Source organism: Limanda limanda, chromosome 8, assembly GCF_963576545.1.
Source record: "Limanda limanda chromosome 8, fLimLim1.1, whole genome shotgun sequence".
Lineage (NCBI taxonomy): Eukaryota > Metazoa > Chordata > Actinopteri > Pleuronectiformes > Pleuronectidae > Limanda > Limanda limanda.
In genome coordinates this window covers 1,423,260-1,442,510 of record NC_083643.1, presented here as the reverse complement: position 1 = coordinate 1,442,510, position 19,251 = coordinate 1,423,260, and the positions used below count along the sequence as shown (strand labels likewise).

At 42.1% G+C, this 19,251-nt stretch overlaps 2 protein-coding genes across 2 annotated transcripts; one reads left to right on the top strand and one right to left on the bottom strand.

Moving 5' to 3' along the window:
• Positions 1 to 5,153: 5,153 nt before the first annotated feature.
• On the bottom strand, positions 5,154 to 10,922 carry chmp1a (charged multivesicular body protein 1A). Its single transcript, XM_061077349.1, has 7 exons — positions 10,790 to 10,922; positions 10,052 to 10,071; positions 9,863 to 9,940; positions 7,060 to 7,206; positions 6,791 to 6,919; positions 6,420 to 6,613; positions 5,154 to 5,181 (listed from the first exon to the last, which is right to left on the bottom strand). The coding sequence occupies exons 1-7, from the start codon at positions 10,794 to 10,796 to the stop codon at positions 5,160 to 5,162; spliced, it is 597 nt and encodes a 198-aa protein (XP_060933332.1). The 5' UTR covers positions 10,797 to 10,922; the 3' UTR covers positions 5,154 to 5,159.
• Positions 10,923 to 13,673: 2,751 nt separating this feature from the next.
• On the top strand, positions 13,674 to 18,839 carry LOC133009004 (E3 ubiquitin/ISG15 ligase TRIM25-like; the record flags this gene model as incomplete). The annotated part of the gene is made up of 3 exons (XM_061076403.1): positions 13,674 to 14,384; positions 14,448 to 15,335; positions 16,758 to 18,839. Coding segments are annotated over 3 exons (3,102 nt in total), but the record flags the coding sequence as incomplete, so codon positions are not given.
• Between the last annotated feature and the right edge of the window lie 412 nt (positions 18,840 to 19,251).

Sequence of the window (19,251 nt, the reverse complement as noted above, 5' to 3'; positions counted from 1 at the left end):
AATACTATATGTCAAGTAGTCCTGCTGCATCATAGTCTCTGGTCAGCAGCAAGATCATGATCCAGCATCAGGACCAGATCCACTATAGTCCACAATCATTGTCCACTGGCACCAGTTAGGATCCATCATCAGCCGCCACCTCGGTCCTGGTCCACCACCATCTGATGCCAACGTGATAAAGGATTTAAAACCATTCAGGGTTGAAATGATTTCCTAGTCATTAAATAACACATGTATTTGTATTTGTTCCACATACTGATGAGTTAAAGCAGTGGAGCAGCAGGAGTGACGTGAACTATAGAGATGATGGTTCTGCAGCTGGAGGTCTGGTTTCACATAGAGCTTCTGTTTCCTCCTCTTCATCTTCATCACATGAATGACCCGTGAACACGTGGTTCTGACTTCACTTCTTCATCAGAGTCCTTGTGCTCGATCGGATCCTGGATCCACATCCTGGATCGTGATCAGAGCTGCGATAAGATGTGGATATGGCAAAATATGGCTTGTTTGGACAGTTTGTTTATCATTAGAATTATGTAATATGTGGACATTGACAAGTTACATTGTGTTTGATAAAGACTAAAGAGGAACTTGGGTCTTTTTCTACTCTTCAATTAATCAGATATCATGATACACGATTATCTTATAATATATCGAATATTGCAAAATCGCTGTAACACGATATTATTGTTATCGTTGCTCATGCATCACGTATCAGAATCTCCAGGAGGCCTGCATGCATTTATTTTGTAAAGGAGAATCTTACTACTTCCTCTCCCTCTCTCTGGTTAAATGTAGCTGACTTGACGGATCCTCCACATTAATCCAGATGAGGCGGTCGACTGTGCTCAGCCAATCAGCAGGGGCGGTCCCATGGGAGGGGAAACACCGTTATAAAGGGGGGGGTGGGGAAGGGGGGATTTGCCTGATTATTTAAATATATATATAAAACATATGGTGCAATATGATGCGATACATAATGATACCACTTGATAAGATAGGATATGATTGTCCAGGTCACAAACCAGCTGAGAGTCAGAGTCATAAACCCCGCCCCCAGCTGGAGGGAAATAAATGAACATGTAAAACTACACAAGTGTTTATATTTCTGATAAGTCTGGTATATTATTCTATTCTTTTCTAATCCTGCTCTTCTCTCACGTTCACCCCATCCTCCTCCTCCTCCTCCTCCTCCTCCTCCTCCTCCTCCTCCTCCTCCTCCTCCTCCTCCTCCTCCTCCTCCTCCTCCTCCTCCTCCTCCTTGTCTGTTTCCCACTCGGCTGCTTCCTGACCATTGATCGCCGTGGTGACTGGTGACTGATCCATTACGCTTGTGGATTAGAAATCAACACAGTCGCTCTCCACTGAGCAGAGTCCAGTTACCGCTCCGCAGCCAAGTCGGTTATTGCTTATTTGTCGAACCCCAGCAGCAGACGGAGCAGGGGAACTCCCTCCCGTCAGCCAACAGCTTTTTATAGCTGCTGCTGGGAGTCACTGAAATATTTAAAAGCCGTTTTCATCTGGAGCTCCAGGCTTCCTGTGGAGGGTCAGTGAGGTCACTGGGTCAGAACCCTCCTGTGGAAGCTCCACCCAGGCCGGGCCTGTCTTGCATATTAACTGTCACTGCTCGTTGTGTGGAAGTCAGACAAGCTGGGAAAAGCTTATTCATCAGCCGTTGTGTTATCCTGAGTTGTGCGTCCTCCTTCTGTCACCATGGCTCAGTCAGAGCAGTGAGACGAGAAGGTGGGAGGATCCTCGGTGGAGAACCAGAGAACCTGCTGTGGCTTTCACACCGGCTCCTTCTGGGACCTCAGTTATAAACATTTCCTGCCCGGCTCACGTGTCCTGAGTTCTGTAATTATTAATCCTCAGTATGAAAAGATACCTCAGGACTTATCTTTCACAAACAGCTCGAGAGAGGAGGATCTGCATAAGGGATTCATCTCTGTGTGTGAAAGTATGTTTGTGTGTACTGAGTGTGGGCCTAGCAGAGTGAGAACATTGTGGGTTCTCCTGTATCCGCCCACTGTGACGTCAGCCTTCGGTTTGTGAGCTGCTGTGGTTTCCATCCCCCCCACACATCCGGTGCTAAATGGTCTGTTTGACTCCAGATGATCATACTTTACCGAAGGAACATCAACTGTTTGAAAAAGACTTGAAACTCTAGAGATTGAGACATAAACTCCTGGAAGGGAAATGAAACATTTGATCAGGCACAATGTTATCATGTTAATTCCCCTGTGATTGAGGAAGGAGCCATCGGGGGGGAAATATAACACACCAACCTTCGTCTTGTGTACCGAGCTCTGAGCATTAAAGTGTGACAATACTGTGAGAGGTTTGTGTCTCGCTCCTCGGTGTCAGGCTGGGATTGCAGAAACAATAGGAAAATGTTTACTTATGTTAGAAATGTAATAAATCATCAAATAAAATCTACAATGGTTATCAACAGACTGTGGTTGACCCTCTCGTTCTAAGACTTGGTTTTAGGTTTGGAATCAGGCTCGTGTTAGAGTAAAGGCTTCGAGAGAGTGTCCTCTCTATGATAGAAGTATACTGTGTGTGTGTGTGTGTGTGTGTGTGTGTGTGTGTGTGTGTGTGTGTGTGTGTGTGTGTGTGTGTGTGTGTGTGTCTGAATACTCATGAACCCTCTCAGAGCAGTGATCATGAGCAGCCTTGTGTTGTGTAGCAGATCATGAGAAGCCATGTTGACTAATCAACAAACAGGAAGTCTGCGGTTTGTGATCTCCAGCTGCTCAAGGGCCTGTCGCAATATCCTAATATAATATAATAAAATGTATATTGTGTTAATAGTTGTAGGATAATAGTTTAAATCACTCGTGTTTCATTCTGTGAATCATAATAGTATCTATGACTATCACGTCTCCACAACTATGACACAGATCTGTATTTCATTATTTCTTTCATTATTATTTTTGGGATAATCTAGGCGTAATTTAATAGATAAAACAAATTTTAAATAAAATTTACTATAGAAGCATCATTATTATTGTTCATAATTTTTTCACAACTTCATACAATGATCATTTATTTAAAATCCATCATTATGACGGCTGTACTGCTGAGTAATGAAACGTTTTTTCTGGTTTTATTTGCCATTTTGAGTATTTATCTGAGTATTGAAAGTTAAAGGAAAGACGGCATCAGAGGGCAAGATTTTATGTATATATTTAAGATACATGTAGATATATACAAAACCAACATGAGAGTTGGTCACAAACAGGAAGTCTGCAGTTTGTGATCTCCAGCTGCTCAAGGGCCTGTCGCAATATCCTAATATAATATAATAAAATGTATATTGTGTTAATAGTTGTAGGATAATAGTTTAAATCACTCCAGTGTTTTTTACATCATTTTGTGAATCATAATAGTATCTATGACTATCACGTCTCCACAACTATGCCACAGATCTGTATTTCATTATTTCTTTCATTATTATTTTGGTATGATCAAGGTGTAATTTGATACAAATTTTTTTTAATTTACAGTAGAAGCATTATTTATACATTTATACATTTATACAATGACCTTTTAATTAAATCCATCATTATGACGGCTGTACTGCTGAGTAATGAAACCTTTTTCTGGTTTTATTTGCCATTTTGAGTATTTATCTGAGTATTGAAAGTTAAAGGAAAGACGGCATCAGAGGGCAAGATTTTATTTATATATTTAAGATACATTTAGATATATACAAAACCAACATGCTGTAACATCTGTTGAACTCTGAGTACAAATTAAGCTTCCTAGTGTTAAAATGGAGAAAACAGAAACCGGACCCAGAGGAAGAGAAGCTGCTCTGTCCACAGTGAGCAGAGCTTTAACCTGAAAATAACAAAAGACAAATGGAACCAGTCTTCAGATAAATTCAAACATGTTCTGATGACATTCTACATTTTATTCTTCTCTGTCCACATCTCCTGAATTTACCCAAAACACCGCAAATGAAACTTTCAAACAAATGTATGATTTACAAGGAAAATCAGGAAAAAAAAAGCAATATATCAAAAATGTAAATAATCCAGCTGGTGCATCACAGCTCTGAGTGGACGTGTTGTCCTCCTGAAACCGTCCAGGATGAGACGGAGACAGGTGATCAGGTTATTTTCAGCCGGAGACGCTTCTAAAAATATCTGAATGAGGTTCCGATGTGTCCGTTGGGATGGGGGGGGGGCAAGAGTTAAATCAAATACCAAGTTTCTATGAGAGAGACCAGGCAACTCCACTGCACTGAGTTACAGCCGGCCTGTGAACTCCTGTCAGGCACTGGTGAGGGAAGCACCTACCAAAGCACCTGCATCCCAAATAAGGCCTCAAAGCAAAAAGTCTGAATCAAAGCTCGACACAGAGAAACAACAAGTGGGAGGAGTCACTGTGTTTAACAGTGAGGTCAGGTAGAGGCTGCTGATGGCGTCTGACGAGGGGACAAGGTTCTGTAGTGTCACCAAGAACAAAGAACAACAAATCAACAAAGAACAGTAAGTGCAAAAACTGACACGCCCCCCCCCCCCAATTCATTTAAGAGACTTGTTCCTCTGAAAAGAATCAACTATTAAACCATTTCTGATAAATGGATCAAAAAATGCTTTTTAAAAAACGTGAACACACCCGTCCACACGAAATCATTTTCATTTGTAAAACGGTGTTTGTAAAATGAATCGATCTCCGTCCAGATGATTTGTTCAGAATCAGAAATAATGTCTGTCCACAAACAGGATGTAGTTTGGGCGGAGCCTAACACACGCACACTGGTCATGTGGTGTAAACAGGAAGTCGACTGTCTACTCTGTTATAACGACTGTAAGTGCCCATTAAAACTCTGTATTTTCATTGTACAGTCTGTAAAATGTTTTTCTTCTTGTACAAAGCAGACATCCGGGGGGGGGGGGGGGGGAAATAGAAATGGATCGAAAATGGGAAGGTGAACCAGAGAGAGAGAGATTCATGCCTCTCAGGGGGTGTGTGTGTGTGTGTTTGTGTGTATTTATAAAGCAGGAGAGTGGGAATCAATAGCCTCATTAAGTCCTGCCGATAGGAACAGTTCGATTGAAACGCACACACACACACACAAACACACACACACACAGACACACACACACACACACACACAGCTCCTGTCATCTGCCTCCTCACAGCCTTCAGTTCCGTAGAGCAGCGAGTCTGGAAAGAGGGAAAAAGAGGAAAGAGTTGAACTGTTTGGAGACACTGGTGTTAAATGTGCAGTTCACTGATGACGTTTCATTCATATTCATGTTGGAGCTTCACACTTGTCATGTGTAACATTTAAGGTGCAAGGAGACGCAGTGTCAACGTTGGTTCAAATCGAATGAACTCTGAAGAAACGTCTGAACCAACGTTCTGCTGCAGCTGAGACGACTGAAGGAACCAAAACTGATTTAAACTTTGAATAAACTGGTGAGTCTGAGCAGCAGGTTTTTACTCCAGGTTCCAAGATCTATAGATATATATTTCCAAAGTCTTTCAAGGGTTTTTTTGTTCAGGAACTGGGGCTGAACGATTAATTGCATTTGCGATATTTACTTTATTTTACAAAATATTTTCAAAGTATAGCAGAGACAAATTCTATGTTTTTAGTTGTGTGAAATGTTACTGACTTGGAAGCAGTAAGACACCTATAATTTTAAAGAATAGTAGGGCTGGGCAAGTTAACTCGTTTTAATCGAGTTAACTCAAGTGATGAGTTAACTCGATTGTTTATCCGCCAATTATTTTCTTTTTTTCTGTTCTGCAGCAGTCAGCAACAGACTATCACAAAATAAAAGCCTGACAATAAAACAAGAAATAATCAAACCTGAGTTAATGCGAGATAAAATAATTAATCGAGTTAACTCATCACTTGAGTTAACTCGATTGAAACGAGTAAACTTGCCCAGCCTTAAAGAATAGTTTACACTAAATGTATCTAATATTGTGTTGGTCATATTTAAGTCATTCATTACGTTTTGTTGGGGGAAAAAAAGACGATCAAATGAAAAAAATCGCATATTAAATCGCAATCGCAATATTGGGGGGGAAAAAAAATCGCAATTAGATTATTTTACCAAATCGTTCAGCCCTATCAGGAACCTTGACTAGTCTTCCTTCTCTTTTCAACTTTAACATCGTCTGTGTTTCTTCATCACTCATGACTTTGCAACAACAGGCGAACTGTGTGTGTGTGTGTGTGTGTGTGTGTGTGTGTGTGTGTGTGTGTGTGTGTGTGTGTATATATCAGTGTGAAATCTAATTTCCTTCCTCGTGCTCTGACCCTACAGTGAATGTGCAGTGTGTGTGTGACGTGTTGTCCTGCAGCAGTGGACGAGCTTCACCAGGCGAACGTGTCGTGTTAAAGGAACATGAGTCGGACGTGTTGCTTCATGACACGTTCTGGTCTCTACCTTCGAGACAGCTGGTCCTCCTTCTCTTGGCTGGCTGTGCTCGGAGCGCCCACAGAGGTGGCTCCTGCCGGCAGCTGGTTGAGCTGGTCCATCACCTCCAGGCCGCTCTCCTCTGCGATCTGGTGGATCAGGTCGTCCACCTGCTCCTGAGGTGTGGTCAGCGTCATGGCCGAGCTCATGGAGTCCTCCATCACCTGGTGTGAGAAGAGGAGAGACAACTCACAATAGAGCATAGAACTGGCTTTGATTTTTAAAGACTTCAACTTTAAAGACTTCCGTGAAACAAATATCCAAACATTAGCTGCTGTCGGACCTTCACTGAACATACACCGAACGGTCTGGGACCCTGTGCTTTGTCAGCAGCAACTCACCGAGGTGTGGACGTCCAGGTTCTGTACTTGAGTTTCAAACTTGTCCATAATGGCAGAGACCTTCTGCAGGTCCATGGAGCTCAGAGCTTTGTCCAGAGCCTTGGTCACCTGGCCCATGCTTTTGGTCACCTGGAAAAAATGAGAAGCCTTTAAAATGTACTCGCCTTAAACCAGCAGGAATAATGTGATGTGGCATTATGACCTAAGATACTACGCCATCCTACATTTTGAATGGACATCAGATATATAAACTGCACCCAGTAACTTACTCCCTTCATGGTGACAGCAGTCTGGACTTTAGAGGACACAGCGTCGACTCGTGACGCCATGCGCAGCCAGTTAAGACCTTCATTCTTTTTCCGGATGGCGTTCTCTGCATAAACTCGGGCACATTCCACGTTCTTCTGCTGCAGAGCCTGTTGATGGAGACAATGACTGGTTTTATTCATACCTCGCTCTGATGGACATTGTACAGCTGCTGCAAATGAGCTACTAGCTAACTCTGATGCTATTACTTTTAGTTGTGAGCTGTCAATAAACAATAAGAAAAAAAACGGCGCTGGACGAGTCTGCAGTTCACCTTGTGTATATTTCATGTAGATGAATCTCCCTGGTGCACGTTCTCATATACATTTAGATTAAGACTGACACAAAAACGCCATCTCTTAATCTTTAGTGTTACCACAGACCGTAAATAAAGATGGACATGTATCGCCCTCTGGTGGCTGGCTGTGTGATAGGTCATAAACCCTGCCTCCATCATGTTAGCATATGGAACATGGACGAAACTAAAAAATAGATGTTAAATAAATGTTTGTCAAAGAGGGTTTCTGTCACTTCATGTACTTCTTCTTCTTCACGTCACAATGATGCTTGTTCAAGTGATCATCATCTGATCAGTTTGGTTTTAATTAGTTATTTGATTATATAAAAACAGACGTCGTGGTGGTGACGTGTTATTCATCTTTTCTTACTGTCTATGTAAATTATTACGGTATTTAAAATGTAAAGAAAACCAACATCTCAGCGACCAGCGAACCAAAGAAAGCTTCAGACTTCAAACATCATTGATGATTATCAGGAGAAAACTATTTACCTGGAAGAACAATCAGCCTTTAACGAACCTGACACGTCAACAACACACGACTACAGGGCTCTGTTACTGAAGCTGTACCGCCCCCTGCTGACTGAACACGATATACTGCTGCTCCATTTGACCAGTGCAGTGTAATCAGATTACAAGGGAGCATCAATACTGGAAAAAATGTATATCTCCACAAGTTTTACTGTAAGTGATATGATAATTGAAATACAAAAAAGTAATAATCATTAGAAATAAAAGCATTGTAAAAATTATTATAGTATTTTAAGTTAAATCCATTTTTTATTTTGAGCCGTTAAATCACTCACATTTGCAAAATGTCAACAATAACATTTTCACTGAGGTTTTTAAACTTTTGAAAAAGTAAAAAAAGTTTTTACCTCACTGTATTCTTTATTTATTTAATTTACTGTCTTTCGTATTAAGAAGTATTTTGACGTATCTGTTTAACAGGCTTTGCTACTATCAGTGTCTCCAAGTTACATTTAAGACATTTCAGGAGCTTTTTAACATCACTTGAAGTTAAATTTAAGACCAAACTCTGTAACAGCAGACTCCACCCCCTTGAGCTTTGAAAGACTTTCGAGACACAGCGCAGTTTGACTCTTAAAGCACATCGAGGGGAATAAAACACCAAACATCTACAACAAGATATCTACATCAGCGTCTCCCGGCCAACTGCTGAAAATATATACGCAGGTTATTCAATTCACTCAGGTAAAGAAGAAAGAACTGAAGATGACAGGAAGATGAGTAGACGATAACAATCTGGATGTTGACCATTGTTCAGTTGAGCTTAAACTTAGATCAGTAACAGGTCTAGTTACAGGAAAAGTGCTTCTGGTTAGACGACTTTAAAAAACAACCTGAGACAACTGCGGCAAAATGAGTCACTTTCTCCCACTGCTGCTTTTCTCTTTGTCAACACTTCGTCTCAATCGAACAGTAAAACCGCTCCGACTGTGACTTACGCTCTGTTCTCAGGTCAGAGTAGTGATACAGGAAGAGAGAGAGAGAGCTCTATGATAGGGGTGGGAATTGGCAAAAATGTGACGATTCAATAGTATTGCGATATTTGGGCCACGATTCAATAGTATTTCGATTCTGCGATATATTGTGATACTGCAAGTATTGCGATTCGATTCTGCGATATATTGCGATTCATGTCCCCCATATTATTCAAAGGCATTACAAAAAATGAGTAAAATAAGACTGCTCAACTCACTTCAAATGTCACATTAAATACTGTGAACAACATTCTACACATTAACTGAAGTGCAAAAACTTTGTCCTTGAACATTCAGGACACAGGACCTTTGTAATTATTTTCTGAATAGGAGACCTCTCACATGAACACTGAGCTCCCAGCACATAATTTACAATTATTTAAATACAATACAGTAACATCAAGCAGACATAATAGAGTAACAGAAACCTGAGAATAATCATATAAATAAGAGTAACCTAGAGCTTCAATCAAATTGAGAAAAATAAACAAATGTGTACTACTAGAGTCCAGTCCAGTTGGCTGCAAGGTCATGACCCAAAATGTTAAATTCATTTGGGAATATTGGCATTTTTGTTCAGAAAAAGGAGTTGGTCAACATGCTCAGATGTTAAAGTTCCTCTGGGCCGTTACTATATCTCCTGCAGTGGAGAACATCCTTTCCACAGACACACTAGGTATCTTTAATACTCTGAAACTCCTTGTCATGCTTTGCCAGCCAGGGGCTGTGACATATATAATTGTAAATAAAGTATTTAAAAAAAAAAAAAAAAAAAATTGCAATACTTTGTGCTACAGTATTGATAGTATCGCTGGCGCAAAATATCGCGATACTGAACAGAATTGATTTTTTCCCCCACCACTACTCTATGACATGCAGCAACAGCACAGGGACATGGAAGAGAGACAGAACAGATAAACTTTGAATCTTTTACATTATACAAACTTGTCCCAGCTAGCTCACCTTCTTGACCTTGGCCTGCTCCTTTTCAGAATCCTTCTCAGCCTTCTTGGCCAGTCTCTCAAGCTGCTTCGTAGTGAACTGAAGTGAACAAAGAGGAAAAGACTGACGCAAAATCCAATGTGGAAAAAAAAAATCACCGGCACAAGTTATATCAAGCTGATATTTTTAAACCTTTTCACAGATACATACTCTGAGCTGGAAGAGTGTGTCTGTGGAGAGAGAGAGAGAGAGAGAGAGAGTTAGTTCATCCGATATGAAGAAATACCCTCAAGTTGTTCCTGAGATGAGAAGTTCACGAGAATAAGATGAACAGACGGACGGACGACATGTGAACCTGATGCCTCAGGTGATGAACATATTTGTTAATTAATATGTTAAGATTCTTCTTCTTTGTGCTCCTTTTTAAATCAACATTTGAGAGTTTGTGTTTGCTTTCAAACTGTTTTGTTGCGTCGATGAAAGAAATAAACCTTAAAATAAATATATTAATAAATGTGCTTATTAATTGTATATGTATCAATTGAATCACAAAACCCTGACAAAGAAGTAACTGAAGTTTTAACACATAAAGAAGGAGAAATGCTGTGAGATACAAACCAAAACAAACAGAAACTATTCAGAATTCTTTCTGTGACAATGATGGAAGATATTAGCCAAAATTTTCACTTTTACAGCTAATTAAATGGTTTCTAGTCCAGGTGACTGAAATGTGACGAGCAGGATAATGACCTTTAATGTGAGATCGATGGTTTCTCTGTGTTTCTGGATCTTTCAGTCCTGAGCTGAGCCCTCGTTCACAATCACAACAGGTCTGACAGCTAAGCTAGCTAGTTAGCTAGCTCTCCCCCCCAGCCACCAAGCTAACAGGCTAATGCTAACTCCACACCCAGTCACAGAGCAGGTGAAAGCGGAAGTAGCGTCCCCTACCCTCCATGTTGAAGATGCTTCCAGGCGACCGCAGCTAAGGGAACGTTCAGCTTCTCTTCCACTTGTTTTCAAATGCAACATCGAACACTGCACTTCCTGGTCTGAGGAGCTGTCATGTGACCGGAAATATCCTTCATCTTCTTCGCCTCTTGTTCACTTCTTCAATCAAGCTCAGGCGCAACACTGCCGCCTACTGCCAATTCCGTTTGAACGCTTTGCTGAGGATGAAAAATCGATATGAAGTTAAATTGTCTTAATATATTTTCTGAGGTATCAGGTTGGAAACTCTAAACATTTAATAAAGTACTTCTTATATTAAACCATCATTTATTTCAATTGATCTCACCTGTCAACTTATTACTTATATATATGTACATATTGGGTTTGTTGTGTGGCAAGACCCACGTAGATGCTTTATTTGTTGGATTATATGAAGGTATTATAATAAACACATTTGATATTAGTATTGCTTTATACATGTATAAGAAACATGTGTGGTGAGAGCTGCAGAACGAACCCTCAGATACGTTTACAACAGAGGCAGCTGCCTTTAAACAGTGTGACATCAAAGTATCTGTTTCTAGTTTTTATATTTTTTATCACAATAATAAAATCACATCATTCACTAGGCTGCTGTTGAATGAGCACTTTTACAGACAGAATAATTTTGGCTTTATCACATCAAACAGACAAATGTTCATATACGTGAACAGACTTAATGTTATTAAACCTGAATCATGTCTGAACATTTTCCATGAAAATGTAGCAGATTTCTCTTTAAGAAATAAACATGATGAATAAAATCTTTATCGCTAACGGCTCTGATCCAGCGTCACAGAGACATTCACAGGTAACAGCTTCATGTGACCTCTAGTGCTAAAGTATGGAAACATCTTCTGAGTGAAAGTGTGTCAAGGTGTGAATGTGTTTGTTAGAATCAGGATCAGAGAACGACAGTTCTCCTCTGTTCCAGTCCAGTTTCACTCTGATCCTCTGGATCTTCTGCACAGAGAGAACAGATGATCCTGATGGTGACAGTGCTGAGTATTTACCCCCACGTAACACTATTCTCCATGCTCTAGTCTAGACTGTTTGTCTCCCTTCCTCTGTTCAGACTCTTACACCCAGGAACCGTGTGCACTGTCTCGAACCAGGACATCCCAGCTGTGAGTCCCTGAGTTAAAACCCTCAGATCCCAGGACTGAGAGGTAATGATCAAACTTCTCTGGATTGTCAGGAAGCTTCTGTCTCTCTCCTCGTCTCAAACTGGTCAGATCTTCAGACAGGACGAGTTGTGGATGAGCAGAGTTTGGGTCCAGAACCACAGGACTGTAAGAGACCACGTCCTTCATCTTGTTCCAGATGTTGAAGCTCAGGTTGCCCAGATGTTTGGCCTCATCTATCAGTGCTCCTGAGGCCAGCTGTGGATCATCCAGCAGGGGGCACTGTTGGACTCGTTCCACTGCAGCCTTGTAGTTGAGCAGGAATGAGACGTCATCAGCTCTCAGCTCGTCCTCTGTGGTTCTGATTGTGACCGAAAGAGCCGTTATGTCACTGCTCAGATCCTCAATCTTCTCCTTCATCATCCGACTCTTCTGCTCCTCTTCCTCCCTCAGTGCAGCCATCCTGGCCTCCTCTTCCTCCTCCAGAAACCGATGAAGCTTTTTAAACTGCTCCTTGATCTGCGTCTCAGTGAGTCCGGCCTGGACCTTAATGTGTTTTGCTGTTTGTTCAAACTCTACTTGGGCGGCTGTGGCTGAGGGGTAGAGTGGTCGTCCTCCAACCTGAAGGTCGGCGGTTCGATCCCCAGTCTGAACCATCTGCATGCTGAAGTGTCCTTGGGCAAGATGCTGAACCCTGAATTGCCCCCCATAGAATAACAAAGTGCTGCAAGTAGATGCACTGTATGAATGTGTGTGTGAATGGGTGAATGTGAAACTGTACTGTAAAGCGCTTTGAGTGGTCATCATCAGACTAGAAAAGCGCAATATAAATCCAAATCCATTTACCATTTACTTTAACACGTTCAAAACTCTGTAACTTCTCCTTCAAGGGCTCCAGAGTTTCCTGAAGCTGCTTCTTGTGTTGTTGTGCAGCTTCATCGATGGGTCTGAATCTGTGGTCGGTGTGTTTTTCTGAATCTCTGCAGATGACACACACTGGCTGCTGATGGTCCAGACAGAAGAGTCTGAATTTCTCTGAGTGCAGACTGCAGAGAGCATGTGAAGAGCTTTGATCTCTCTCCTGTTAGAAGGTCTCACACAGGTTCTTTAACACCAGGTTACAAGGTGGATTACGCTTTATAAGATCTTCTCTCACAAAATGGACACAATTTCCCTTTTTTGTCTTTCCACCAGCGCTCCATACAATTTTACAGAAGCTGTGGCTACATGACAGAAGAACAGGATCTCTGAAGATATCTTGCCAGACAGGACAGCAGAGATCCTGTTCTGATCTGGAAGCCTTTGAGTCTCCAGGTGAAGCTGAAAACAGACAGTCAGTCAGTCACAGCTCCACAAACTTCAGTCGAGGTTTGTTAACAAATTTTTGCACCTGTGAACGTCTTCAAACGTCCCTACAGCCGTTAACTGTGAAGTTCGCATTTGACTGTAAACAGCCAAAATTGCCTTTGTTCACCAAAAAGAGCAGCTAGCTGCCTTAAGACAGTGTGGCAACAAAGGCAGCTGCCTTTTAACAGTGTGTCAACAAAGGCAGCTGCCTTTTAACAGTGTGGCATATTAGACAATATTGCTGCTCTTTTTAATAGTGTGTTAAAACGTGGTAAAAAGAGGACGTGAACAAGAGCAGAAGGAGCAGAGATCTGTTCAGAGGAAGTTAATCTGTTCTACAGTCTCTGGCAGCAGCTGAAATGGAGCAGCAAGAAAATCAACTGGACAGAGAAAGGTTCTGCTGTTTGATCTGTGTGGATCTACTGAAGGATCCGGTGACTACAGTCTGTGGACACAGCTACTGTAAGAGCTGTATTAACACCCACTGGGACAAAGAGGAGGAGAGAGGAAGCTACAGCTGTCCTCAGTGTAGACAAACCTTCACACCGAGGCCTGTCCTGGTGAAAAACACCATGTTAGCTTTTTCACTGGAGGAGCTGAAGAAGAATGGACTCCAAGCTGCTCCTGCTGATCACTGCTATACTGGACCTGAAGATGTGGCCTGTGATGTCTGCACTGGTAGTAAACGGAAATCTCACCTCCAGCCTCATCTTCAGCCAGCTCCATTGAAGAAGCACAAGCTGGTGGAGCCCTCGGAGAAGCTCCAGGAGAACATCTGCTCTCGTCACGATGAGGTGATGAAGATGTTCTGCGGCACTGATCAGCAGTGTATCTGTTATCTCTGCTCTGTGGAGGATCATAAAGACCACGACACAGTTTCAGCTGCAGCAGAAAGGACTGAGAGGCAGAGAGAGCTCGGGCTGAGGAGACAAACAATCCAGCAGAGAGTCCAGGACACAGAGAAAGACGTGAAGCTGCTTCAACAGGAGGAGGAGGCCGTCAATGGCTCTGCTGATAAAGCAGTGGAGGACAGTGAGGAGATCTTCACGGAGCTGATCCGTCTGCTGGAGAAAAGAAGCTCTGATGTGGAGCAGCACATCAGATCCCAGCAGGAAACTGAAGTGAGTCGAGTGAGAGAGCTTCAGGAGAGACTGGAGCAGCAGATCAGATCCCAGCAGGAAACTGAAGTGAGTCGAGTCAGAGAGCTTCAGGAGAGACTGGAGCAGGAGATCACTGAGCTGAAGAGGAAAGACTATGAACTGAAGCAGCTCTCAGACACAGAGGATCACAACCAGCTTCTACACAACTACCCCTCACTGTCACCACTCAGTGAATCTACACACTCATCCAGCATCAGCATCCGTCCTCTGAGGAACTTTGAGGACGTGACAGCAGCTGTGTCACAGGTCAGAGGTCGACTACAGGACATTCTGAGTGAGACAGGGACAAAGATTTTACAGATTGTGTCTCAAGTGGATGTTTTACTAGGACAACCAGAGCCAGAGACCAGAGCTGACTTCTTAAAGTATTCACAGGAAATCACACTGGATCCAAACACAGCAAACAGACAGCTGTTATTATCTGAGGGAAACAGAAAAGTAACATGGATTAGTGAAGATCAGTCTTGTTCTGATCACCCAGACAGATTCACTGATTGGTGGCAGGTCCTGAGTAGAGAGAGTCTGACTGGACGTTGTTACTGGGAGGTGAAGATGAGCAGAGGAGGAGAAGTTGACGTAGCAGTCGTATACAAGAATATTAGAAGAGCAGGAAACTCACTTGAATGTTTATTTGGATGCAATGATAAGTCTTGGTCATTATCTTGTGTTGTAAACAGTTATAACTTTTATTACAACTGCAACATGACTCCAGTGTCAGGTCCTCGGTCCTCCAGAGTAGGAGTGTACCTGGATCACAGTGCAGGTGTTCTGTCCTTCTACAGAGTCTCTGACACCATGACTCTCCTCCACAGAGTCCAGACCACATTCACTCAGCCTCTCTATGCTGGAGTTAATGTTTATTATGGAGCCACAGCTGTGTTCCGTACACTGATATAGCCTTGAGTCATTAAAAGCAGTGATTTAGATTCTGTGTGTAAATCTTTAACCTCTTTTGTCTCCATGTTTGTTGATCAAAGTTCGTCGTGGTGACGTTTCTGCTCCGCACAGAGATCAGCTGACATATTGATCTGCTGCTGTGTCGGTTTCTGTTTTAATTTTCCTGCTCTGAACTAGCAGTTCCATTGGAGAGTGTTCTGATCTAGTCCTTCTGAGGGTTTGTTCTGCAGCTCTCATCACGTGTTTCTTATACATGTAATTATACATTGAAATCTCTTGAACATCTATAAAGAAATAAAAATGGTGTGAAGAAGCTGAAAGTTGAAATAAAGAATAAATCCAGTCTGTTCTATTGTCTTCATTCCAGGATCTCATTCAAAGCTGCTGGACTTGATCAAAACTTATTGACCCCAAATTTGTCTGAGGTTTAACCCACAAAACAAACTCTGCTGCTTGAAGAGGTTTTGTAATTTCTGCAGAGTTAAAACAGTAAACGGTAGAAACACTCAGGATCAGGTTCCTGACGACTGGGATCGATTCTTTGCTCCGTCACAGACAAACTTCATCCAACTGTTTCAGAACAGAAAGAACTTTGGTGTCACTTGTATTATATAGAAACAGATTGAGCAGATTATCATTTTCTTTGATTGAAGCTGAACAGTTGTTGACATGGTTCCTTTGCTCTTTGTCATTGTTCTTCTTCAGAACTCCATTAACTTTGCTGTGAGTCTGTATCATCTCTGGCTGCCTGTGCTGTTATGACAGCTCAGCTTCACACTGAGGGGGACAGAGCTTTAGAAACAAGAGTCTGAGTCTCTGAAACAACCTGAGGAAATAAAGAAGGCTGAGTCAGAAGCTTCCTTTAAATCCAAACTTCAAACGTGGTGTTATCGTACCACGATTTTATCTAATTCTAGTTGTTAAAGTGTTGTCATGATTACATTTCTGTCACCTGTAGTGTTTTTATACTTTGACTTTTTCATACGTGTGTTTTAATTTATTTTTACTTGTGTTTTTAATTTGTGAAGCCCTTTGTAAGTTGGTTATTATTCCGTTGAAAAGATTCGTTAACCTTTCTGGAAACTTTGAATAAAGTGAATCTTACAACCTGTGCTGCTGTGAGCTGAATGTGACAGTTCCCAGCTCAACTATTCACTTTGAGATGTGATGACACAGGTAAAGAACTCACAACCAGCTCCTCCCAGTCAGGACATGTCTGTGTCTCCTCCCTTCACAGGCGTGTCAGTGTAAGAACCAGTGAACAACAAGCTGTGAACTGTGGGAGCTGAGTCACTGCTGGGAGTGATTGAGAGAGGGAGGAGCAGAGATCTGTATCTGTTCAGAGGAAGTAAAACTTTTCTACAGTCTCAGGCAGCAGCTGAAATGGAGCAGCAAGAAAATCAACTGGACAGAGAAAGATTCTGCTGTCCGATCTGTCTGGTGAAAAACACCATGTTAGCTGATTTAGTGGAGGAGCTGAAGAAGACTGGAATCCAAGCTGCTCCTGCTGATCACTGCTCTGCTGGACCTGAAGATGTGGCCTGTGATGTCTGCACTGGGAGAAAACTGAAAGCTCTCAAGTCCTGTTTAAATTGTTTGGCCTCTTATTGTGAAAAACACCTCCAGCCTCATTTTCAGGCAGCTGCATTTAAGAAGCACAAGCTGGTGGAGCCCTCGGAGAAGCTCCAGGAGAACATCTGCTCTCGTCACGACGAGTTGATGAAGATGTTCTGCCGCACTGATCAGCAGTGTATCTGTTATCTCTGCTCTGTGGATGAACATAAAGACCACGACACAGTGTCAGCTGCAGCAGAAAGGACTGAGAGGCAGAGAGAGCTCAGGCTGAGGAGACAAACAATCCAGCAGAGAGTCCAGGACACAGAGAAAGACGTGAAGCTGCTTCAACAGGAGGAGGAGGCCCTCAATGGCTCTGCTGATAAAGCAGTGGAGGACAGTGAGGAGATCTTCACTGAGCTGATCCGTCTGCTCGAGAAAAGAAGCTCTGATGTGAAGCAGCAGATCAGATCCCAGCAGGAAACTGAAGTAAGTCGAGTCAGAGAGCTTCAGGAGAGACTGGAGCAGGAGATCAATGAGCTGAAGAGGAAAGACCATGAACTGAAGCAGCTCTCAGACACAGAGGATCACAACCAGTTTCTACACAACTACCCCTCACTGTCACCACTCAGTGGATCTACACACTCATCCAGCTTCAGGATCCGTCCTCTGAGGAACTTTGAGGACGTGAGAGCAGCTCTGTCACAGGTCAGAGGTCGACTACAGGACATTCTGAGTGAGACAGGGACAAAGATTTTACAGATTGCGTCTCAAGTGGATGTTTTACTTCCACAACCAGCGATGAAGAACAGAGTTGACTTCTTAAAATATTCACAGAAAATCAAACTCAATCGTAACACAGCAAACAATGATCTGTTATTATCTGAGGGAAACAGAAAAGTAACACGTGTGAGTGAAGATCAGGATTATTCTGATCATCCAGAAAGATTCACTAATTGGCCTCAGGTCCTGAGTAGAGAGAGTCTGACTGGACGTTGTTACTGGGAGGTGAAGATGAGCAGAGGAGGAAGAGTTGATGTAGCAGTCACATACAAGAATATCAGAAGAGTAGGATGCTCACGTCAATGTGGATTTGGATCAAATGATAAATCTTGGTCATTATATTGTGATGTAAACAGTTATAACTTTTCTTACAACAACATCAAATCTCCAGTGTCAGGTCCTTGGTCCTCCAGAGTAGGAGTGTACCTGGATCACAGTGCAGGTGTTCTGTCCTTCTACAGCGTCACTGGCACCATGACTCTCCTCCACAGAGTCCAGACCACATTCACTCAGCCTCTCTGTGCTGGAGTTAGGGTTGGTTATGGAGCCACAGCTGAGTTCTGTTAACTCAAACAGACTTGAGTCATTAAAAGCAGTGATTTAGATTCTGTGTGTAAATCTTTAACTTCTAATGTCTCCATGTTTGTTGATCAAAGTCCGTCGTGGTGACGTATTTAGTTCTCACTTTGTAAAGACAGAAATCTACAATTACACTGAGATGAATGTGTTTGAAAGAACTTTTTTCTTAATCAATGTAGAAATCAGGTTGTGTGATGTTTTAGAACCTGTGTTGATCCTGATCCTCACCAATGAGCTGATTATTTGTTCTTTTCTTTTCCACATGTGAGATGGAGGTGAAACAAACAGCTCATCTCTGTAAAGTGTGAATCCTCTCGTCCTCATTGTATTTACAGATTTAGTGAACGGGCATATTGATCTGCTGCTGCGTAGGTTTCTGTTGTTTTGATTTTCCTGATCTGAACTAGCAGTTCCATTGGAGAGTGTCCTGATCGAGTCCTTCTGAGGGTTTGTTCTGCAGCTCTCATCACTTGTGTTTATTATACATGGGATTATACATTGAAATATCTTAAACATGTATGAAGCAATAAAAATGGAATGAGGAAGCTGAAAGTTGAAATAAAGAATAAATCCAGTCTGTTCTATTGTCTTCATTCCAGGATCTCATTCAAAGCTGATGGACTCGATCAAAACTTATTGACCCCAAATTTGTCTGAGGTTTAACCCACAAAACAAACTCTGCTGCTTGAAGAGGTTTTGTAATTTCTGCAGAGTTAAAACAGTCAACGGTAGAAACACTCAGGATCAGGTTCCTAGAGACTGGGATCGATTCTTTGCTCCGTCACAGACAAACTTCATCCAACTGTTTCAGAACAGAAAGAACTTTGGTGTCACTTGTATTATATAGAAACAGATTGAGCAGATTATCAATTTCTTTGATAGAAGCTGAACAGTTGTTGACATGGTTCCTTTGCTCTTTGTCGTTGTTCTTCTTCAGAACTCCATTAACTTTGCTGTGAGTCTGTATCATCTCTGACTG